This window comes from Musca domestica, unplaced genomic scaffold (genome assembly GCF_030504385.1).
Source record: "Musca domestica strain aabys unplaced genomic scaffold, Musca_domestica.polishedcontigs.V.1.1 21, whole genome shotgun sequence".
Lineage (NCBI taxonomy): Eukaryota > Metazoa > Arthropoda > Insecta > Diptera > Muscidae > Musca > Musca domestica.
Genome location: NW_026712258.1, coordinates 12,310,145 through 12,336,355, shown reverse-complemented (window position 1 = coordinate 12,336,355; position 26,211 = coordinate 12,310,145). Strand labels below are relative to the sequence as shown.

At 36.7% G+C, this 26,211-nt stretch overlaps 1 protein-coding gene across 3 annotated transcripts in view; it reads left to right on the top strand.

Annotated features, from left to right (window-relative positions):
* The window catches only part of LOC101900523 (nicotinamidase), a 68,070-nt gene that overhangs the window by 19,940 nt on the left and 21,919 nt on the right, over positions 1-26,211 (top strand). The window contains exons 1-3 of one of the 3 annotated variants that reach the window (XM_059122759.1): positions 15,431-15,585; positions 15,947-16,197; positions 18,787-18,973. In XM_059122759.1, the coding sequence (XP_058978742.1) occupies positions 16,112-16,197; positions 18,787-18,973 (273 nt within the window). In that variant the 5' untranslated portion in view covers positions 15,431-15,585; positions 15,947-16,111. Of the gene's footprint in view, positions 1-15,430; positions 15,730-15,946; positions 16,198-18,786; positions 18,974-26,211 lie in introns of those variants that run through there. The other 2 variants (XM_059122760.1, XM_059122761.1) reach the window with 2 other exon arrangements.

Here is a 26,211-nt window from a genome sequence, read left to right as displayed (position 1 = left end):
TGCATAAATCGACTCAGAATGTGATTCTATGCAGATCATCAAAAGGAACTATGGGTCTATCTCGTTTCCTTCTGCCTGTTACAAACAAATGCACAAAGACATAATACCCTGACCACCTTGTGGTGTAGGGTATAAAAAAAATCGTCGAAAAATACCTTTTGAATGAAAACCGTTACATGGGGGATATACGAAGACGAGGAATTACATAAGTAATTGTCTGCTGTATTACCGATTCCGAACTTCAAATATGAAATTTAAAACAATTCCGTTGTATAATGTCGCTAAAATCATTAAAATACAGAATATTGAGATATACCATTATATAAGGGTTATACGTAAACCTGGACCGACTTGACCCATTTAATATTGGCCAAATACACATGTGTGCAAAATTTTAGCTTTCTATCTTAGTTCGTTTGAAAGATATCGTGATTACTACAGGCAAACAACTTAGAATCTTACGCTGATTAAGAATATTTATACTTTTTTGGGTCTGACATGTGTATTTCGAGGAGTTGCAAACGAAACGATAAAGTTAATATACCCTCCATAGTATGGTGGAGGATATAAAAAATATGGTAGAACTTGCTCCCTTTATTTTTGGTTATTTTGTGATGTATACTTTCAAAATGTCGATACAGGTGTCTTCTATTTTTTGATCTCTACTCCCTTAATCTGCTGAATTTCCCCTATTATAATTTTTTTGTTACACAGTGTAATGTAAAAGGTATCATGTTTACTTCACGTGTAAATGGGCATGTGGCTACAATTGCTCTTTTTGGCCCCCAGTGCACCAGCAAATGTTTGCCATCTCTGCCGGCAATCAAATCAAAATTGCTAATTTTTGTTTTCTCATTTCTATTTGAAGTATTCGAACACCGAGAAACACAAGCATGCTTAGACAAAGTTTAATGGTGTCAGCGGGGTAACACTCACATCCAGGCTTCGTGTAAAATACGATAAGGCGAAAGTTTTAGTTTTTCTTTCGACTTTTTGTTTGTTCGCTCGTTTTTTCGATTTTGCATTTCCGATTATGCACTAATTCCGTCATTATTCGGCTGAATTTATGCGGAGTTTTTTCATTCGAATTTCTAAGACAAGTAGTAGATCCTTTTGGCAAACGTTTCACACGAAATGTCACGCAGGTAGGCTGAAGGTAGTAGCTAGGCAGCTAATCGATTTCGGTTTTGTAGGCCACCAAGTCGTCAGTCAAGGGGGTATTCTGTCAACCGCCAAAAGGAACATCAACATGAAATGTTATTGTTATTGCAATGTGTGTTTTGGCGGAATCCTTTTGGAAATTGGTTTTGTTTTTGTCTTCTGGCGCAAAACTTTAATAACGCTTTTGGTAGGGCTTGTTAGGGTTTTTGTTTTTTTTTTGCAATTCAATTTGAATTGTATATGAACTTTGACATTTTTATGGCATGCCATGTTCGTTGGTGCTAATTTTGAAGGCCTTGTAAATGTTTATTTGTATTAACTGTGATTCCGTTTAAATTACAAGTTCTGGAACTTTGGAAAAACTTTACTTGTATTTTTTTTTAAATTTCTGGGCGAATATTTTATTTTTGGTAAAAGTAATTTAAAATGGCTTAAAGGAGGGGGACTAGAGCATTTAAAAAAACTAATTTTTCAAATCCACTTTCGTTTTGAGTGGTTAAAAAGTAAATAGTTCAGATGAACTTGGTCATATTTCCGAGAACAGTTCTTTATCTATCTTAATAAGGATTAAGGTACTTTCAATAGAGAGAACTGTACAGGATGAGATAGAAAAAAACTGCAACAAAATCAAGCGCCATAATTTTTACATTTTTTTTTTTAAATTTTATTGAATGAAAGCAAAAAATGACGGAAATAGCATCAAATTTTAGAATAAATTTAGATTTGATCGAATTCTTCACCTTTGGTTCGAATTAGGGCCTTCAAACGCCCTATGAAACCGTCACACGCTGCCTGAATGTTGCTCTGCTGTATTTTGGCCCGGCGAACCGCTTGCTTGAAGTGATCGACACTTTGGTATTTTTTAGTGCCAACCTTGCTGTTTCTCGCCGTATGAGACGCTGATGTTCTCCCAGGCATACAAACCGTGACCGTATGGAAATAAAAAGATAAATAAAACCAAATTAGGATTAGTTTAAATTAGATAATATAAATAGCCGTTTATTGAGATGTTGTGAGAGTTTGTCAACCCGAGTCAACAGATTACCTTTTCTATGCGGTTAGCTCCGTAGCAAGCAAGAGAGTAACCATTCTGGGGTGGCGTGTGCTGAGTCCTGTTGGAATGTCCAAGGTCTGCGGCTAAATGTTTGCGTGCCCAAGGCTCTAATACACCCTCCTTAATATTTTCGCGATAATATGTGGCATTTATTCTGATGCCACAGTCGATTAATACGAGCAGAGAGCAACCATCGGCTTTTATGGCGGCCCCGCCACCACCATGGCCGGCGCTTGAGTTCTGGTGGCCACCTCTTTCTCAAGTAAACAGGATCGTTTTGTTTGTTTGCGAACAGCTGGACAACGAATGTTTTCTCATTGGAGAAACCCAAATTCGGCAGTTCAACACTTTCGGCCAAGCGAAGCAACTCTTTAGCTCTTTTGAGTCTATTTTCTTTATGTTGCGGTGTAAGTTCTTGCACTTTTTGGAATTTCAATGGCTTTACCCCGAGTTCATTTTTCAATATTTGAATAATGGAATATTGCGATTTGTTCAGCTCATGAGCCATTTTTCGGCCACTGCGACGCGGGTTCCGATCAAGCCGCTTCTTTACTTTTCGAACCATTTCTGCTGATGTTGCTGTTTTCTTCCGTCCACTTCCTTGACGTCGGGCTACGCTACCAGTATCACGGTAACGAGCGATCGTACGAGACACAAAATATTTATTCACATTTAAATGCTGAAGATAGTCACTTGTTGTTTTCTAGCCAAATATAAAGAAATCACACTATCACGCTTGAATTCCATCGCTAATAATGGAATTCAAAAATGCTTTTGTACGCCTGTAAACAATATAATAATTCACTGGAATAATTTGAACAGCTGTCGGATGAGTGGCTTAGAAATGACAGCAGTCTGATGTTGGATGCAGTTTTTTCATCTCACCCTGTAGTTTCATTTCTTCCTCATGTTTTTTCAGAATTTAATCCTTAGAAATAATTTGTATTTCCATTTGTTTTCTGCCACCCCCTTCCAAGCTTAAGGTAAAATGAGTAATCATTTGAACATTTCCTATTCAACCTTTCCCCCAACACAAGCAGTAAATCTCCCGTTGTTGCAATCCTTTTTGAGAAACCACTGTGTTCGTGGGTGGGGTGAGGAACGCCAAAATGTTATTCTGCTGCCATTATTTTTAGATTATTTTATTTTGTGTTCCATTAATTTGAACTTATTTTAGATGGGAATAAATAGTTTTTGACATTGCCTCCGTTGATGGAGACAAGTGACACGCAACCCATTCCCAATTAATCGACAACCCGCTGTTGATGGCTGATAGTTCTAACAATGGGCTTCGTGGTATGAAGAATAAATGTTTTGCAATTATGGCCTAAATTATGCTGGAAATTGTTTTTATTTCCATTCCTCCTAAATGTATTTCTCCGGGAAATATATTCGCTTGAAATATAATGAAATTTAATTTCCACATTATGTTGATTGTATATTGACGCTATTATTGGAGCTTTAGTATATAGAAGGTGAAATTGTTTGGGATATATGTGTCGGAACTTTTTCAGATGCGACCATAGTTGTACGATAACAATGTGAACCGAAAAATTGGCAGTTGGACAATTTCTTTTTGAGATGAAAGGCCTTGATGAATATATTAAATATCCGGTCAGAGAGATAAATCACGAAATCCCTAACATACCTGTTTTCAGTTTGTGTAAAATATTTTTATATGATATAAAGGTATATATAGGTCAAAACGAGAAGGACATAGCATGATATTTATATCTTGGGTGTACTAAAAGCTACTAAAAGCTAAATTTAGAATGAAAGTCGCTGATAGGGTGTAGGATAGATAGACATTCTGAAATTCGAACTAAAAAGGCACTATAAGTACTAAAAATCACTTTATTTGGTGGCATCCGGTGTTATGTGAATGGATAGACCTAAAATGTGGACATTTTGAATACGAATTAATTTGTGGAACTAGGGTTTATATAAGGAGGTTATTTTTATACCCTCAGACATATGGCGGCAGAGGGTATATATTATTTGATACGATCGAGATTAGATGATTAGATTTAAACCCTAGGTATCTTTGGACCAAATCAGTTTTATGACATTTGGAGTCGATCTATGGGTGTCCGTCAGTCCGACTGTCTATATGGCTGGTGCTCATGATACCCCTCGAAGGTAGTATCCGATTTGATCCAAAATTGGTACATCATAATATTAATGTCAAACTTAGATTGAGTTCCGATAGGGCATTATCCGTCAACTTCTTCTAGTACTTCCCCCACAAAAGGTCAAAATTTTAACAGAAAATTATTTACTGAATAGAATGAGAGAGGGTGGTTCAATTTTGCGCAAACTTTTGCAAGACCCAATATTTGTATCAGCGCTATGTCAGGTGGGAAAATGAACAATATCGGTCAAGTATTTTTGGTACCTCCCCCACAAAGGGTCAACATTTTGAATAATTATAACTCTTATACAAGTAAAAAAGCAGCTAAGTTCGGCCGGGCCGAACTTTTTATACCCTCCACCATTCGGAAGGATCTTCAAAGATTTCAAAAATAATTTCGTCGAAAAATACCGCTCAAATGCTATGGAGGCTATACGAAGACGCGGTGCTGGATAAGTAATTTTTTGTCATAGGCTATAGTAACAATTCCGAACTTCAAATACGAAATTTGACGCAATTCCGGTGAATAATGTCGCTACTTCCATCGAAATACCGAATAAAGGGGGATACCGTTGTATGGGAGCTATACTAATACTTGGACCTGCATAGACAATTTTCCGCGGTAGGTTGTAGTACCCATTATGAACTGTAAATACGAAATTTGACGCAATTCCGTTGAATAATGTCACGAAAATTACGAATGGAATTACGAATATCATGGGGTAGCGTTAAATGGGTGCTATACTAAGACGTAGATCCATGTAGACAATTCTCTTTCATAGGGTGAAGTGCTCACAGGGAACTTATTATGTGGATTTTCAGACTATCCCATTAAAATGTGGCTTAAATCATCAATATATCGAATATAGGGGGGGGGGGGGGGGTGGTACCCTTTTTATGGGGGCTATACGATATCGTGGACAAACACAGACAATTCTCTTTCAGGGGGTAAAGTAGTCACGAAGAACTCCCTGTGAAGAATTTCAGACAATTTCATTGAAGAATGTGGTACCGTTATATGAGGGCTATACGATATTGTAGGCCGATATAGTCCATCCTAGAACTTGACATGCCTGTAGACAAAAGGCAGATCGGTGCAAAATTTTAGTTGCCTATCTTTATTCGTTTTGACTCCAGCGTGAATACAACAGACGAACCGAGGGTCTAAATTTATTTGTTGGGTCTAAAATTATTATTTCGATGAGTTCCAAATGGAATGACGAACTTAATATACCCTTCATACTATGTATGGTGGAGGATATAAAAATGTGATGTAAGAGTCTGATTGTCTTCGAAGTACTCACATCACAATATTTTTATTAATCCAAGGTCTGGTGTGAAGATGGAATATATCGGTCCACTCCTTCTGGTACCTCCCCCACAAAGGGTCAAATTTTTGAATAGCCATGAAGCTCATAAAACGCGAAATTAACATCCGATTCCATTCAGACTTGGCACATCTCAATATTTCTATCTACACAAGATCTGTTATAAAGGTGGTAGAGATCGGAACATTTCTTCTGGTACCAGAAGAAGTGGACCGATATATGCAATTTTCACCTCGGACCTTAATACAAATATTGTTTTGTGTATAGTTTGAAGGCAATCGAACTCTTACATAACATTTTATAAGAGCTATTATCATTCAAAATGTTGACCCTTTGTGGGGAAGGTACTTGATGGAGTGGACCGATATTGTCCATTTTCTCACCTGACCTAACACTTATGTAAATATTACGATTATCATTTCTCTATTTGTGCCGTAAATTATTTTTTTTTTTTGAAAATGATGATCTCGTGAGGGGAGGTACCAGAAGGAGTGGACCGATATTTCCCATCTCCGAAATCGATCTAAGTTTAACAATAAAGTTACGATGTACAAGTTTAGACCATATCCCTTCAAGCATCATCATACGCACCAGCCAGACGGACGGACGGACGGACGGGCTAAAAATGTCCTGAAACGGATTTGGTCCAATGGGACCAAGGTCTAAAAACGTTATTTCGATGAGGCACGTTTTGGCCGTATCAAATGATACATAGGGTATGTAGTTATATGGCTGAGGGATTAAATATATTTAAATAATCGAGCATTGGCTGAGCGTATTCATCTGTCGTCCTGACTGATACTTTTAATTTTTTTTTGGACAGCGAATCGCATCTTTAGATATTTGTGAATTTGGTGACGGTTTAGAAAATGTCTAAATGGATTTGATGTTATTAGTAACCCTTTTAAATGGTTTAAGTTTCATGTTAGAACTTTTTTATCAATCTCTTCTATTTTCCGTGAAAAATATCTTTCCTATGTTGAAGCACATATTTGCTCTAACGAACTCAACTTTCTTTAAGATTTTTTTAATAAAACCATTTTGATGGCTTCTTCATTTAATAAATATATAATCGATTTTTCAAAGTAATTTACAATGAGCAAATTCTTCTCTTCCTCTTTTCTTATCAAAATGTTAGTTCTAATCTAAATCGTTTGTGTATTACAAGAAAAAAAAAAGGTTTATGACTCTCATTAAATACCCTACCAATGGGTGGAGGGGAATGTTGAAGCTATTTCGGGAAAGAGATTTATTTTCTCCACTCATTAATGCTTAGTCGGTGACAAATCGAAGCTAAATTAAGAGCATGATTAATGGCGGTCGTAAACATGTGAGGCGCTTACATATGATTTCCAGCTATTTAGATGGCCATGACATTTGTTACATGGGTTCCATCTATAATCTATAGTAACTTAAACTACCATTTAACCCTTTTCGAAAAAGCAACGAAAAAACCTCAAACGAATTGTCATCTAAGCCAAATTATTGACATGATCTCATAAAACTACTCTTCTTTTCAAATTTCTCCGCTTTAACGTTTATACCCCGCTCTCTCCTCTCAGATTGTATGATGACAATCTATCCAAGCTATTGTTGTCGCTGTTGTGCCCCAACGTCATAGTCGTCGCAAGCGAACGGGCTAACGGCATGACGTTATTGTAGCTATGGTTACCGATTTTCCATTGATTGCAAAGATTTTGTTTGTTATTTCAATAAAATTGCGATGAAGCAGAACGCCAGATTGAATTGTGGAGGTTGCCTAGGTGGATGGACAGATACAGATAGGTCTTGCTGAACACTATGAACTGGTTCAGCTAAGTTCAGCATTACCCCTCTAAAAAAACTTATTACCAAACAATGAGTTAATGAAGTAGATTTTGGCATCCGTAACTACTTACAAAACGGCTCCTAACCTCAATTTTTCGAAATAAATAAGTATTAGGAAATAATGTAGTGTGGGTTTCTCGTGGGCAGGGACTCCACAACCTATCCCACAATTTGAATACCGCCACTGCGATTATTTGAGTAAAATACAGAGTGAGATAAAAAACTGAAACAATGTCAAACGCCATACAAATAGCATCAAATGTTAGAATAAGTTTAGATTTGTTCGAATTGGTCACCTTTATAGCATAAAAACGGCCAATAAAACCGTCACACGCTGTCCGAATGTTGCTCTGCGGTATTTTGGCCCATTCCCAGCAAAGAGCTTGCTTGAGGTGATCGACACTTTGGTATTTTTTAGTGTCAACCTTTCTTTTCAAAATACTCCGAACACAATGGTCCAATGGATTGGTATCCGGAGTTTTTGGTGGTCATTGGTGGCGATTTGTGGAAATGAAGCGAGGAACCTCATTTTGAAACCATTCTTGGGTGGCGCGTGCTGAGTGCGATGGTGCCGAGTCCTGTTGGAATGTCCAAGGTCTGCAGCCAAAATGTTTGCTTGCCCAAGCCTTTAAAACACCCTCCAGAATATTTTCGCGATAATATTCGATAATATTTATTCTGATGCCATTATCTATTAATACGAGCAAAAGCGACCATCGGCTGTTATGGCGGCATCATACCATCACAATGCCGGCGCTTGTGTTCTGGTGGCCAATCGAAGGTGCACATTTTCACCTGACCTCTTTGGTAAGTAAACACAATCATGGACAATGAATGGTTTCTCATCTGGGAAAACCAAATTCGACAGTTCACCACTTTTGGCCACGCGAAGCATCTCTTTAGTTTTTTGAGTCTATTTTCTTTCTGTTGCACTTCTTGGAATTTCAATGGCTTTACCCCGGGCTCATTTTTCAATATTTGACTAATGGAATATTAAGATATGTTCGGGTCACGAGCCATTTTTCGGCCACTGCGACCCGGGTTTCGATCAAGCCGCTTCTTTACTTTTCGAACCATTTCTGCTGTTGATGTTTTCTTCCGTCCACTTCCTTGACGTCGGGCTACTGGTAGCGGTAACGAGCGATGGTACGAGACACCAAAGATTTATTCACATTTAAATGCTGGAATGCTCTAACCATAGCCAGCTGTCAATGAATTATTTTTAACAGCTGTCGGTCGAGTGGCTTAGAAATGACAGCAGTCTGAAGTTGGTTGAGTTTTTTAATCTCACCTTGTATCTTTATCCGATTTGAAGTTTATTGTGCACCAAATGGTTAATACCAGACCCAATGGAGTGGATTTTTGCAAATGAGACAAATTCAGCCCAGAAGCAAATACGACGTTTGTTGAAACTCGGTTCTCATATATCTATTGCTCCGTTATGTTATTTGGCACGAGTGGTATAGAGCTTCCTTCAAATTTGGTGGAAATCAATTCTGAGTTGTTCAGTTATAATTCATGATAGGGAATTCGATGTCTCGTAGGCTATCGCGGTTTCTAGTGTTAATATTCAGAGGGTAACACATTTGTTGATAATAGAGAACTTACCGACGATTATAAGGTATTCGGGAGTTTGGTGAATGGTTGTCGGTACTGACAACGGGAAAATGATTGGGGTTTACTATGCTGGTGTCCGGGATGTTGATGTTCAGGTCTTCTGAGACGGATCAGGAACTCTTTGTGTAATCGTTCGGGTTCGACAGTTCACGGTAGCTACATTCGGCAGCAGATGTCCAGGACATCTAAGATGAACCGGGAACTCGTTGTATAATATTTCAGTATGTTCGGGAGCAGATATTATGGATTTTAAGATGGAGCGGAACTAATTTGAGTTTGATAGCTCACTGTGGGCATTTTCGGGCTTAGCTGTTTGGGTCGTTTTCAATGGTTAGGAAATTGATCTAGGTACCACAACAGTTAACTACCAATGTTTGAGACGGTACAGTAGAAACCGGAGCTCCTGTGGAAGAACGAGCTGAAGCTTCCATGTGACAATGAGTCAAAGACTTCTGTGAAACAACGAGTTGAAGCCCTTGAGGAAATTAATTACCGACTACTCAACTTAATGAAAACCAGTTCACATGGTACTCCCACATAACGTAATATTTATAATAGACGTTACAAAGTATATATATTCTGGATCAGCGTAAAATTCTAAGACGATCTATCCATCTGGCTGTTGTAATCACGCTATCTTTGGAACGAATTGACTAATATTTTGCATACATGCATAGTTTACCATTAGGCAGGTTAAGATTGTAAATGGGCCATATCGATCCACGTTTTCGTATAGCCCCCATATAAGGGTAGCTCTCAATATTCGGTATTTTGATGAGTTCAGCAACATTATTCACCCGAATCGATTCAAATTTCGTATTGGAAGATCCTAATGGGTACTATAACCTATGGAAAAAATGTTGTATGCAGGTCCACGTCTTCGTATACCCCCTATATAACGGTACCTCCCGATATTCCGTATTTTCATGATTTTAGCGACATTATTTTCCGGAATTATTTCAAATTATTTGAAGTTCGTATGGGTACTACAGCCCATGACAAAAAAAAATTTCGAAAGCAGGTCCACGTCTTCGTATAGTCTACATATAACAACTTTCAATTTTCTTCCATATGTCGGAGGGTATTAAAAGTTCAGTCCGCCCGAACTTAGCTGCTTTTTTACCTGTTTGCTGTTGCCGCTGTTGTTTGTGCTAATATTGTTGTAATTGGCGCGCCTGTATGTGATGAAATCACCATGTTACAGCAATTATTCAAGGGTATTTTATATTTGGAAATTTCTGTAGACAGAATCTCTGCGAAAAATGTCTTTTAAGGCTCTACTCTTAAGAATATTGAACAGTTCAGATTTATTTATTAAACGAACCATGAGGAGGAAAGCTTTTCATTCAAGATAACGTCACGTAGAACTGAAGCGCCCTTTTCGTTTGCTATCAATAATACTGTAATTTTAGAGGAATATCTGTACATTTGAGCGTCACACACACAAACACTCACACATGTCCGTAACTAAGCTTTGTAATAAAAGTCGCATAGTAACATAAAAACAATTCAGAACAAGTCGACACTAATTTTATTTATTTCTATTATTCTATGAATTCCGACTTAAGGCATTGATCAGCAAAGGCAAATGTGGTTCTACACAAATGCTTCAGTTAAAAAGCTTTTATTATTTGTTGCTTATAAAACATGTAACACACTGATATGAATGTTCGATATGAATATTTGCGTTTTAAAATTGAAAGTTGTTGCAATATTTTTGTTACTTGAGATCGTCGGGAATATAAAACAGAGATTATTGAAATGACTGTAGAATTAATATCAAACTAGGAGGAGGGCATATGTACCCTCCGCTAATGATAAAATATAAAACTTTGTTGACAGCTTAAAGTGCATCAAGTTCGTCCGGGACTAATTATTTATACCTTCTATAAATTAAAATAAGTAAGCAAAGGCTATAGTCGTGCGGGGCCGACCATGTGATACCCTACAACATTATAATATGTTAGAAGCCCCTTCATGTCCAAATCCATTTTGGAAGATTTCGCTTTTGAAATGATGTCACGGAGCACTGTTCAGATATTACCTTACCCATTTTGACCAGTTACATTTGCCCAAAATTTACGCACTCTGTCGTGGTGCCGTTACAGCCATATAACTAAATATAAATCCAAAATGCTAGAATTCTCTCTCTAGCTCAAACTTTTCGATTGGCTTCAATTGTGCGATCAGGAATTTTTTTCTGTTTTTGGTTCATTTGATTTCATTTGAAACCCTAAATATTCTGCGATCATCTCCAAAAGCAAGAGGCCCCTCCGATTCCATAAATTGAGACTCATCTATAAGATTTGCTTGTCTACGATATTTGGCTATATTCATCAACGAAATCAGCATGAGAAAGCCAAAAGTTCGTATTTTGTGTAGTTTGGATATCACCTCTAAGTTATTTTCAGCGTTTCAGTAGAATGGATATGATGGTGTTTTTTACACAAAAGTAGTGGTCCATTCTAAACCCTGTGCTGAACTCTAAAAAATATCACAAAATACTACAAAATCTTTATTAATATCATTATTATTGGCATCTTTTTGTGTAATTTTTTAGATTTTATTCTTTTATGTCAAGAGGGCATTCTGAATTGACAAAATTTGTCAAAATCGGTCCAACCATTCTTCCGCGTCGATTGGTCTATAACTGCGACCTGTAAAGCAACTGCAAAATCAGAAAGTTTTTAAATTTTTGGTCCATTTCAACACCTAAATATTATGCGTTCATCTCCGAATAGGCTTCTATTCTGGCCCTAGTCCCCTAGTCCCTAGTCGTATAGATGCTAAGTGTATATAATTTTTTGTCCAAACATGACAAATCCTAAAGTGCCTTATTAAAGTGAAATCAAGTTGGAAGATGATACACTTCTTCCCTTTTTGGTACCCCTAAAAATGGTAAAAATTCACAAAATTGTAAAAACTATATATCTCACACAGAACTTAGGAGTAGCCAATTTCGTTCAAACTTGATACGTCGTAATATTTTTATGAGACCTACGTTAAGTGAAGAAAATTGTTAATATCGACCCACTTATTTTCCTATCTCCCATACAAGTTCAAAATTAACACATTTTTCTTTTTTTCCTTCAAACTTTGAACTTTCAGATGCTTCTATCAGTATTAGATCTAGAAACCACATCGATCCACCCCTTCTGGTACTTTCCCCATAAAACACTAATTTTTAAAACCATATTAACCTCATAAGAAACGTAGGGAGAATCCGATTTAGATGAGTCTTCATTCATCGTAATATTAGTATAAGTCCTAGGGGGAATATATAATAATAGACCAGTGACTCGTTCAGAAATGCAGCTCAAAACCACTTTCAAAAAAAAAAAAAAAATAAATAAATAAATAAATAAATAATAATAAATAAATAAATAAATAAATAAAAAAGAACACAAGTTTAAAATTATCAGTCAGACTTGCCGACAGATGTATTTTGACTTCTGCTGTGATTATCAAATTGTTCACCCTTTATGGGATATGTTCCCAAAGAATGGGCCTATATTGTCAATTTCATATCGGGCCTAAATAAATATGATATAAATATTGCGACGTGCCAGGTTTGGATTATATACAGGGTTGCCCATATTCGACGGACTCGTGTTTTTTTTGGGCCCATTCCAATCGACGAGGCTTGTCCGCAAGCAACATTCTTTGCGTCAATTGAATTTTGTACGGGAGCAAATCAATGCGAATAATCCGTTGTAAAGTGGACCGAGCCATGCCCAACTGCTGAGAACGACGTTTTTGGGATGTTCTTGGGGACCTCTCAACACTGGCTCGTACGGCAGCGATATTCTCGGCCGATCGCCTTGGTCGACTTTTATATGGCCTCTTCGGATTAGAAAGAGCCTTACCAGTCGAAAATTTTTCGTATAAACGCTTAATGGTGTTCTTAGAAGGCGCACTTCTCACATTTTTTAATGTTTTAAAAGCACGTTGAGTTTTCACAATTGACTTCTTCTGTTGAATGTAAATTTCAACTATTTCAGAGCGCTCGCGTGGCGTGTATTGGTTCATGGTAAAAATCAGCTTGGACTGACGCTTCAAACGCGGTATGTCATTAAGCGATGTGACATCTCTGTCAAAAGTTATGGCGTTGCCGTATGGGTCTGTCGAATATGGGCAACCCTGTAAGTTAATTCCCTCATTTTATATGGGATATGTGATAATTTTTAGAAAATGTAAAAATGTACCAGCTGTAGTCGACCGATGTATTCCATTTAAATACTTCATCTAATCCCGATAAGAATATTGGTATGGGCAAAATTACAAGAAAATCAAACATTTATTTAAAATTTAATGCGAAATGATAAATTCCATATTCATCTCAGGTGTCTGGTTAGAGAAATATTTAGATTTTGCAAAATATAAAGAATGGCTGACTTGTGTCGCAAGTTCGATAAATAAAAGTATTGAAAATTGTGACCCTTTGTGGGTGAGGTACAAGAAGGCGTTCGCAGATATATATCATCTTCATATATTGTATGTGTGAAATTTGAAGATAGTTGTATGCTTATATCGCTTTTTTTAAACGTTTTATTAATCTTGAATCCTATTTGGGGGAGGTAAGAAAAGAAATGGTCGATCTCTACCATCCTTATAACAGATCTTGTGTTAATTGAAATATTGGAATTTACCAAGTCTAAATGGAATCGGCTGTAAATTTCCCGATTATGATATTCATGGATAGTCAAAATGTTTACCCTTTGTGGAGGAGGTACCAGAAGGGGTGAACCGATAAATCTCATCTTCACACCAGACCTTGGTTTAATAATAATATTGTGATGTGTTTAATTTGAAGAGAATATGATGCTTATTACGGATTTTATGAACCTTTTTCTATTTAAAATTTTGACACTTTGTGGGGGAGGTACCAAAAGGAGTGGTCCGATCTCTACCATATTTATAACGGATCTTGTGTTTATGGAAATATTGGGATGTGCCTAGTCTGAATAAAATTAAATGTTAATTTCGTGTTTTATGAGTTTCATAGATATTCAAACTTTTGACCCTTTGTGGAGGAGGTACCAGAAGAAGTGGACCGATATATTCCATCTTCACATCAGACCTTAAGTTAATAAAAATATTGTGAGGTGTGTAATTTAAAGACAGTCGGACTCTTATGTAAGAGTTATAATTATTCAAAATGTTTACCCTTTGTGGGGGAGATACTTGATGCAGTGGACCAATATTGTCCGTTTTCGCAACTGACCTAGCACGTATGCAAATATTAGATTCTACAAAGTTTGTGCAAAATTGTGTTATCCTTTCTCTTTTTGTGCAGTAAAATATATTTTTTATATTTCGACCTTTTGTGGAGGAGATACTAGAAGGAACGGACCTATATTACGCATCTCCGGGGTACTCTCTTCGAGAGGTATCGTGCGCACCAGCCAGCCAGACGAACGGACGTACATTGCTAGATCGCCTCCAAATGAAACGGATTTGATCCAAAGAGACCTAGGGTCTAAAACCGTTATTTCGATGAGACACGTTTTGGCCGTATCAAATGATATTTATAGCCTCTCTAGCCATATGACTGAGGTCGAATACTAAATAACAGCAATTATATACATATTTTCAAAAGTATTGCATTCCAACTGGTAGAGGGTGTTAAATGTTTTTTAAAAACTTTTTTACTTTTTGAGTTAATTTCAATTCAATGAAGCCTAAACAGTTGGTTTTAAATCTTGAAGTCGATCCTGAAATATTTGATTTTTATTTATTCAAATCATAGAAAGATGATCTCCAAATCTTATATTGATTACTTACAATTTTTTCTTAGAATAAAGCGCATGCAAATGGATATTTAGACTTGAAATGAATTCTGTGCAGGGTATCGAAGTACCGAGTATTTATTGAAATTTATTTTTATTTTAAGTTCGAACTTTGAATTATTTAAATTTAATGAGATTTTCAAAACAATTTCCAATCAATAGTGAAATTTGTCAATGTCCATTTAAACCATTACGAATCGAACCCATTTCAATTTTCAAAACTACAAATGTTTCAAACTAATTTTACAATAGAAACAAAACCTATTTATGAAACAGGGTATTGAAAATTCGTTCCGTATCATTTGAACTTCATAAATATTCGTTGTGTTGTTGCTGTTTTTGTTGTCATTTTGTTTTGTTTGGTTGCGAGGTTGACGGTTGTTTGGGGGGTTGGCTTAAGGGTGTGAGGGTGTGTGTCTCTATCTTTTGTTGATTTCTAATTGTGAATTGCGGTGTACTTCCCGCAGCGGTGTTTTCCCTGGGCTTTTTTTACCTCAGCTTTTTTTATTTTCTGAGCGGAACTGTTCGGAACATTCAGTTGTTAAAATCGCATTTCCAAAACTGACAATCAGTCATTGCCGACAAACTCATTTAGAAGCACACAAAGTGGTAACTGCTGCAGTAACATTGCAGAGGATTCGCTGTCAACGGGAAGTTTTTTGTTAAGGAGTTTTGAAGGTTGGCAAAAATCAAAGCAAAAAAACAAACTTTAAAACCACCCACGAAGTGTTTGCGTGAATCTTTACTCAAAAGGATTTTTAACCCCAAAACAAGGAAAGCATAAACACAACGGGGAGGAAGTTACCTATATTCAAATTAAGTGTGTGTGTGCTTGTCGCTTGGCTTAAAAGACGATAAACGAAAAACGGAAACTTTTATAAATTGCACAGTTATGAAACTTATATCCTTCAAAACGACAGAAAGACAGACAGACATACATTTAAAAAATGTTGTGTTCTTTTCGATATCCTCGGTGTGCCTGCACTCCTTTGGTGCTGCCATTATCCTTGATTTCTTTCTTGTTCTTTTTCTTTTGCAGTTCCAAAGTTACCGATTCCAGCGCAAGCCAAATTTCTTGAACTTTGAAGCGCGCGTGTGTTTGTGTGTGCGCTATTGCATGTGTGGGTGAAGCCGTGAGCTAGTGTGCTGTGCCGATATATAAATCCGACCAGAGGTGCAGTGCGCCACATTTCCTCATCAAAGTATGGACTCACCAACACCGCCAATTGTCATTGACGATCCGAACGGTTCAGCAATGGACGCTTGTTTTACGGCATTCGATAAAGACGGGTGAGTGAGTGAATGAGTGTTTGAAGGGTCAAAGTGATCGATCAAGAATGATTTCAAAGAAAATCTGAAAAAAATATTACGACCTAGTGGATTAATTGAAGTGAAATAGTTTGTGAAAAAGACAACTTTTGATGCAATTCTTACTGGGAAATGATTAATTTTTGTTTGATTAAATAATTAAAAATAGCAATATAAACAATAAATGTGTTATAAGTTACAAAACTTGAGTGTCAGATGACATTATCTTCCGAAGAATAAATATATTATTTACAGTGAGAACAAAAAATTCTTGAGAAAATATTAAAAAAGTGCTATAAATATCTCAAATTAAAAGATTATGTTGAACAGATGTTGTAACAAATTTGAAATTCTAATTTTAGGGAGAATCTAAAATACCCTATAATGAAGATTAAAGAACGGTAGCAGTCTAATCCATTTAAAGAAACAACCTAAATTTCAAAACTGCACTTAAGCTCCTCGGCCATATAAAAAGTAACATTTCGAAAACATACAGGATGAGATAAAAAACCTGCAACAAAGTCAAAGTCCATAATGGTTATTTTTTTTTAATTTTATTAAATAAAAGCAAAAAAATGTCGGAAATAGCATCAAATTTAAGAATAAGTTTAGATTTGTTCGAATTGGTTACCTTTGGCACTGTCACACTCTGTTCGAATGTTCCTCTGCGGTTTTTTGGCCCATTCCCGACGAAGCGCTTGCTTGAGATGATCGACACATTGGTATTTTTTAGTGGCAACCTTGCTTTATAAAATACTCCAGACACAATAGTCCAACGGATTGGTATCCTGAGATTTTGGTGACCATTGTGCGCTGGAAATGAAGCGAGGAAATTCATTTTGTAATCATTCTTGGGAGGCGCGTGCTAAGTGTGGTGGTGCTGAGTCCTATTGTAATGTCCAAGGTCTGCGGCCAAAATGTTTGCGTGCACAAGGCTTCAATACACCCTCCAAAATATTTTCACGATAATATTCGGCATTTATTCTGATGCCACGGTTGATTAGTATGAGCGGAGAGCGACTATCGGCTGTTATGGCGGCCCACCTATTACCATGGGCGGCGCTTGAGTTCTGGTGGCCAACCGAATGTGCACATTTTCAGCTGACCTCTTTGTTTGTTTACAAACTGCTGGACAACGAATGTTTCCTCATCGGAGAAAACCATATTCGGCAGTTCATCCCTTTCAGCCAAGCGAAGTAACTCTTTAGCTCTTTTGAGTCTATTTTCCTGCGTTGTAAGTTCTTGCACTTTTTGGAATTTCAATGGCTTCACCCTGAGTTCATTTTTCAATATTTGCCGAATATAATATTGAGATATGTTCAGCTCACGAGCCATTTTTCGGCCACTCCGATGAAGCTTCGATCAAATCGCTGCTTTACTTTTCGAACCATTTCTGCTGATGTTGCTGTTTTCTTCCGTTTTTTTTTTCTGGAAAATTCTCACCAAAATTTTTTTGTACTCTTGTAAATATGATATATGATGAGCTGTCACTGGAATAATTTTAACAGCTATCGGACGAGTGGCTTAGAAATGACAACAGTCTGAAATTGGTTGCAGTTTTTTTACTCACCTTGTATTTGTTAAAATTTGGTATTTAGTAAACATATAGTGCTTGAAATCTGAAATTTGATATAAGGGTCGCTGTTCATGTGTAGCCGGGTTTCGGAAAATCTCTACTATAGTTTTACGAAAATAGTACTAAATTTGGTATTGTGTGACAGGATAAAGCTGAAATCCTTCAGTTTGATATAGATGTTACTGTTGGAGTATGTAGTTGAAAGAATGAGATGGTTTTGAAAACGCGTACTATAATTGTTCAACAAATACAATAGCTGGAATCCAGAAATTTGATATTGAGGTCTCTGTTGGTATGGGACCTTGAGATATGGAGGTGATTTTGGAATGTTCGAAAAGCATTGAGATAAGGTGGCGGTTTCGGGTCGTTTTCAGGAAAGTAGTATTTATTTCGAACTTATTGCGATTAAGCATTTATGAATTAAATACCAGAAACCCTCCAAGTTGGACTCAAGTTCTATTAGCATCTTTTTCACAGAAAAGTTTGTTTTTGTAGTAACGATTTTTTAATTGTTTTTTTACTAAATTTGGTATTGGGTTAAGGGATAAAGATAAAATTCCGAAGTTCGATATTGAAGCCACTTTTGGTTTCTGGGTTTTACATATGGAGAGGTTGACAGAAAATCCATGTGCAATGATTTGACTAATATTCTCCTCGGTAAACTTCAAAATGAAAGATTTCGAAGACTTTTTGGCGCAAAAGGTAAACAATTTCCTATTATTCTTTTCGAAAAGGGAAAAATTTGAAAAAAGTCTGAAAATTTAGTACGATATATAAAGTTTTGGTTAAAAAGTTTTGTCAAACTGAACAAATTGTGTAGGAACTGTTGGAACGAATCCAAAATTTTAGTTAGGACTTTTCGAGCACTTGCTGGTATCATATAAATACATGTATTGAACTCTTGTTGTGCTCGCAAATGCTTTGATTTCATAGTTTCATCCAACAAAAATCCCCAAAATAAGAATTTTTTTTTTTTTTTAATTTTTTATTTTTAGGGACGATCGTCTAAGTTTGACCGAATTCAGTTTAATTTGCCGTGCTTTGTTTCGCAATGACAAAGGTCACATTTATGAACTCCCCGAAGATCGTTTGCAAGAAATATTTGCTGTCTTTGATACGAATGAAGATGAGTTCATTGATCGCGAGGAATTTAAGTTTTGCTGGAACAATTGGATTAAAACGGTAAGTTGAAGCTTATATTAAATAATCTGAGTTGGTTATAAAAAACAAAGAATATAAACTCCCATAAAAGGTCTGGTATCCAAAATATGGGACCAAATCTGACACCGATAAAAAAAAAGAAAAACACATGCCCTGTTCCAGAATCCGCAAAAATCTACTACTTTTGCAATTTTTTTCCGATATCATAAAGGGAAAATTGATCATCGTGGTACAAACATTAACATTCTTGCAGTTCTGCAATAGACCTACAATTATCAATAGAGTGTTTTTGTCCTTTTATGTTTTTTTACTGCATTTTCGTTTTTATTGAATTTTTGCATTCCTGTCCAGCCTCTCGTTCAATTACACCAATTGGGAGGAGTTTCGTTTGATGATGATGATGACGACGATGACTATGACACACAATGATGCGTTGTAAACAACGCAATTTCATTCGCATCCACACATCCATCCACACAAAAAAGTAGAGAGAAAAGTTTAGTCATACAAAATAGGAGATGCCAGTTACGAGTGAGTAGTCAGCCAGTCCGTCACTCATTCGGAACATGCAAAACCATGTGAAATGAACGAACAGAAAGAAGAACATGACACAGTGTCATAAACACTCAGCTGTCATGTTAAAAAGGCTTAGTGTTCTTTGATAGATCAAAAGGACATATGCAAAGTATCCGCAGGCTTAATGTATTAGGCCATATGTGCGAGAGTACAGGTTGAAATAGCCATAATCCAATCAGATCAAATGGAATGAAAAAATGTAGAATTGCCTTATAACTGATCTTTAAACACGACTCCGAATTTGGTTACAAGGTGGTAGGGTAGGTAGCATGGAATATAAATGGAGAGTCACTTACGAGAATTCAGTAGATCAAAAAATAGCTTCACGAGGGAGATGAAAAAACTGCAACCAACTTCAGACTGCTGTCATTTCTAAGCCAGTCGTCCGACAGCTGCTAAAATTATTCCACTGATAGCTCATTATATTGTTTACAAGCGTACAAAATTTTCATTTTCGTGAGAATTTTCAGAAAAAATGTTATTCGTGATGGAATTCAGGCGTGGTAGTGTGATTTCTTTACATTTGGCTGGAAAACCACAAGTGGATATCGTTGGAGCACTTCAGCATTTAAATGTGAATAAATCTTTTGTGTCTCGTACCATCGCTCGTTACCGTGATACTGGTAGCGTAGCCCGACGTCAAGGAAGTGGACGGAAGAAAACAGCAGCAACATCAGCAGAAATGGTTCGAAAAGTAAAGAAGCGACTTGATCGAAACCCGCGTAGCAGTGAACGAAAAATGGCTCGTGAGCTGAACATATCGCAACATTCCATTCGGCAAATATTGAAAAATGAGCTCGGGGTAAAGCTATTGAAATTCAAAAATGTGCAAGAACTTAAACCTCAACAGAAAAAAACTATTAAAGAAAGTCTTAAAGTCGGGCGGGACTGACTTTATGATACTCTACACCACTTTGCGTATTAGTAGAGCTTCACACAGCAATTAAAAGTTTCTTTTGGGATAATTAAATCATACAAGCTATGATTATGATTATAATTTAAGTTCAAAGGACTTAATTTGTCGAAGAATTTGTTTTTTTTAATTGGGTGTTGCATTGCCCATTTGGGGCACAATTAACTTAAAATCGGATAATGATATATATGGGAGCTATATCCAAATCTGAACGGATCTCGATAAAATTTGGCAAAGATATTTCTGAGCTGTATTTGATATATTTCCCTGAATATCGTTGTTACGAAGTGCATATTACCGCTGTGGGGAACAAATCTAATAAATCGGAAGAACAATATATATGGGAGCTATAGCTATATCTGAATCGATCGAAATTTGACGTACTAGCTTCTAGACTAAATTAGGTAGTAAGGGCCAAATTCCATGCTATTTGGTCTAATATTACACGTTTGGTGCACAATAAAAAGCAAATCGGACGAAGTTATATATGGGAGCTATATCCAAATCTGTCCCGATCTGGATAAATTTTAGCAAAGTTATTTCTGAGCTGTATTTGATATATTTCCCCAAATATTGTTGTTCCAGAGTGCATATTACGGCTGCGGAGGACAAAAATAAAAAATCGGTTGAACAATATATATGGGAGCTATAGCTATATCTGAACCAATTTCGATTAAATTTGGCATACTTATTTTCAGGCCTAATATGATTGTATGTGCAAAATTCCATACTATTTGTGCTGATATTACACGTTTGGTGCACAAGAAAGGTAAATCGGACGAGTATATATATGGGAGATATATCTAAATTTTGACCGATTATCTCCAATTTGCAAATGACTTGTGCAAAATTTGATCTCATTCGAATAATAAATGCGATCTGCATTTTGTTTACAAAAATACATGGACAGACAGAGGGACGTACACCGTGGATCGACCGTGGCATCAGACTAAATGCCGAATATTATCGAGAAAATATTCTGGAGGGTGTATTAAAGTCTTGGGCACGCAATCATTTTGGCCGCAGACCTTGGACATTCCAACAGGACTCAGCACCATCGCACTCAGTACGCGCCACCCAAGAATGGTTATAAAATGAGGCTCCTCGCTTCATTTCCAGCACACAATGGCCACCAAAATCTCTGGATACCAATCCGTTGGCCTATTGTTTCTGTAGTATTTTGAAAAGCAAGGTTGGCACTAAAAAATGCCAAAGTGTCGATCACCTCAAGCAAGCGCTTCGCCACAGATCAATATTCGGGCAGCGTGTGACGGTTTCATTGGCCGTTTGAAGGCCATAATTCGTGCCAAAGGTGACAAATTCGAACAAATCTAAACTTATTCTAAAATTTGATGCTATTTCCGACATTATTGCCTTCATTCAATAAAATTAAAAAAAAAATTGTAAAAATTATGTCGTTTGACCTTGTTAGAAATTTTTTATCTAATCCTATAGGTGGCATGAAATACAGATGGAAAGTCTCGTACAGATCTTTAGTTCTGCATTTTACAGAGAAATTCCCAAAAAACATGATCCAAGGTATGAAATAACAGATGGCCCTCTTATAGTATACAAATCAACCTATATATGAGACAGTTTCGCATATAGAAAGAAGACCAGTTACTTCATATGATCTATTAAATATCCATACGACCCATTGTACATTCATGAACTTGAAACAAAGTCCATAAAATGTAGTGAATTTTCTTAGCCATCAAATGGCATAAACAACAACAACAACAAGAACGACAACTGTCTACAACCAACCATCTGTACATTTCCTTGTTGTTTTTGTTTTTTGCATGGACATATACACCAATATATCACATCAAAGCTAAGGATGATTTTCCACACACACACAAAGGATGATAGGATGAAGCTTTGCAATCAACAAACAGTGGCATCTAGAGTCTCTCTCTCCCTCTCTCTCCCCCCAATTCTCTGTGCATCATTGGATATTTTCCCGGAAGCCTTTAATATGGAAATGTGATAATTTGTCTATGACGTCGACATGTCAACGTTGTTGCATTGCATGTGCATGTTTTGCTACGTGTCGCACACACACACTTATAGCTATGTTTTCCACCATTTCATTTTCCCCATTTGTTGTTTTCTATTTTTCCATACATTTGTGTGGATATACTGCTGCTGCTTCTGCTGCTGTCCATATTTAGTTCTAATTAAAAATTGTAGCCATGACTACTTTATTTATAGGTTTCCCAGTTATGGAACATTATTAGAAATTTTGTGAAATGGTATTTTTATATGCCAGACATAAGTTATTTAAAAATGGGAATTTGTTTAATTTTGCTGTTATATCGAAAGTAAAAATTGTGATTACAAAGATTGGCGTAACGACACACTGGATTACCGTTTGGCCACCCAAGCCCAAAAAAAAGACCTTGGAAGGTAAGCCTACACTAAACCTAAACAACTTTGGTAGTACATTTTTAATCAAACATTGATTCTGCTCTCTCTGGTATATCCCCCACAAGCAGTCTAAAGTTGAGAATTAAATGAGCAGTTATGTTCCTCCGGAATGAATTTTAAATAACCTCCTTCATTTCAAATGTAAATACAGGTTGAGATAAAAAAAGAACTGCAACAAAGTCAAACGCCATAATTTTTAATTTTTTTTTTATTAATTTTATTGAATGAAAGCAAAAAATGTCGGAAATAGCATCAAATTTTAGAATAAATTAAGATTTGTTCGAATTGGTCACCTTTGGCAGGAATACCAATGTATTTTTTTTAGTGCCAACCATGCTTTTCAAAATACTCCAGACACAATAGTCCAACGGATTGGTATCCGGAGATTTTGGTTACCACTATGCGATGGAAATGAAGCGAGGAGCCTCATTTTGTAACCATTATTGGGTGGCGCGTTCTAAGTGCGATGGTGCTCAGTCCTTTTTGCGTACCCAAGACTTTAATACACCCTCCAGAATATTTTTGCGATAATATTCGGCATTTATTCTTATGCCACGGTCGATTAATACGAGCGGATGTTATGGCTGCCCACACCATCACCATGGCCGGCGCTTGAGTTCTGGTGGCCAACCGAAGGTGCACATTTTCAGCTGACCTCTTTGGCAAGTAGACACGATCATTTTGTTTGTTCACAAACTGCTGGACAACGAATGTTTTCTCATCGGAGAAAACAAAAATTCCGCAGTCCACCACTTTCGGCCAAGCGAAGCAACTCTTTAACACTTTCGAGTCCATTTTCATTCTGTTGCGGGGTAAGTTCTTGCACTTTTTGGAATTTCAATGGCTTTATCCCCGAGCTCATTTTTCAATATTTGCCGAATTTAATATTGCGATATATTCAGCTCACGAGTCATATTTCGGCGACGACGCGGGTTTCAATCAAGTCGCTTCTTTACTTTTCGAACCATTACTGCTGATGTTGCTGTTTTCCTCCGTCTAGAGTGCTCTAACGATAGCCACTTGTGGTTTTCCAGCCAAATATATATCACGCTTGAATTCCATCACGAATATTTTTTTTCCTGGAAAATTCTCACCAAAATTTCACTGGAATAATTTTAACAGCTGTCGGACGAGTGGCTTAGTAATGACAGCAGTCTGAAGTTGGTTGCAGTTTTTTCATCTCACCCTGTATGTCTCTAAATGAGGGCATATAGTATTCTGTTGTTGGGAAATTCTTTTGATAAGCGACGAAGGTTGTGCCCTAAATAAATATTGAGCCTAAAAGTATTCTCTAAAAACGAGCCATGGTATATATTCGAGCTATTTAAGCTATGTGCAATTTTACATAAATTACCCAGCAGCGGTAAAGGCCCTGTGTCGTTCAAATGGGAATTCAAAACAATAACTGAAAATGTTCGTCAACGGAATAAACATCACAGCGAAGTGACTTTCAGCATTAAAAATAAACCCGAAATTTCGTTCCCTATTATCTTCCACATTGGAAGGCTTTTGCTCTCTTCTCAGCCCCGAGCAAAATCCTGGGTCGATCGGTCTACAATTGTGACTTCTAGAGCAACTGCAAACACAGGAAAAGTACAAAATTATTCCCCAAAATATTTTGAACAGTTCTTAATACAATTTGGCAGAGGTATAAAACATAGTTATGGGAGCTATAGCTATATCTGAACCGATTTTCACCAGATTTGAAGTGCTTGCTTCTAGGGTGAATTTTATCGTATGTGCCGAAATACACCCTGTTTGGACGAATATAACACATATGGCGCACAATAAAACTGAAATCGGACGAAGATAAATGTGGAAGCAATATCTACATTTATTGTTATCACCAATTTTTATAGGGTTCGCCCTATACTTTGTTTAAAAAAAATACATGAAAAGAGGGAGGGACATGCATAAAAGAATATGATTCTATAAAGAACATCAGAATGAACTATGGATTGATATCGCTTTCTTCTTCATGTTACAAAAAAGGCACATATATGTAATGACCCGTACCACAGTGTGGCGTAGCGAGCAACAAGGAAAAAAACATTAAGTTTGACCGTTTCGAACTTTCAATATCCTTCTCGGATAGTTAACGTGAATACTAGTGAGATCCCTAGCAGGATGCAGTTAAAGATTTAAAATACAATAAAGTGGGTGGAATCCTTATGTGGGGGTCATACCAAAGCTGTAACAATTTCCCACTACAATGATTGTTATCTATAGCGAGTCTTGGGAGTATAGCGAGTCTTCAAATGTGGTTAGGATCATGAAATTACTGAAATCGGTGGGTACTATTATATGGAAATCTTGTATATATACTTTATGAGGCCTAAGACGAAGATTTAGAGGTGTTACAAATGGAATGACAAATTTAATATAACACCCTTTCGAAGGTGAAGGGTATGATAAGCATGATTTCGTTACTTCGACCCACTTTACTACACGATGTCGTAGTTTTCATTACAAATCGCATCTTGTTGCGAGCGCATATATTTTCCCCTCTCTTCTCCATAAATGTCAATGTTGGCAAGTGAATGATTCCAAATGAAAATGAAAAGTGATGTATGAGTGTAATTTTAAAATACATGTATAGTAGGGTGTTTCATATAAAAAGTTTCCATCCATCCACCACCATCTGACAACTTCATTCTAAACGACTTTATTTCCATAAACAAGCATGTACATTCTGGGCTACATACATCTCCATAGAGGTCACCTGAAGCAACGATTTTTACCTAGACGTGCGAGGTAATTAAAAGAGGAGCATTGTATGAGACTTCAAAGCTAATGTTTCCTAGCAAAAAGCCTCATTGCTAAATATTGCGCTCAAGGGTTAGTTTTTCACATTCCATTTGTTTGGCCCAAGGACGAACCCTATTAAAGTTGTAGATAATCGATCAAAACTTCGATGAAGCTCCCTTATATATATATCCGTCAGATTTGCCTTTTACGATGCACCAAAGTTCAAATTGGATAGAATTTGGTACATATAACCAAATTGAACCTAAAAATATGTATTCAAATTTGGTGGATATCGGTTCAGATATAGCTATAGCTGCCATATACAGGGTGAGATAAAAAAACTGCAACAAAGTCAAACGCCATAATTTTTACATTTTCTTTTATTTATTTTTTTTTAATGAAAGCAAAAAATGTCGGAAATCATCAAATTTTAGAATAAGCTTCGCTTTGTTCGAATTGGTCACCTTTGACACGAGTTATGGCCTTCAAACGGCCAATGAAACCGTCACATGCTGCCCGAATGTTGCTCTGCGGTATTTTGGCCCATTCTCGGGAAGCGCTGGCTTGAGATGATCGACACTTTGGTATTTTT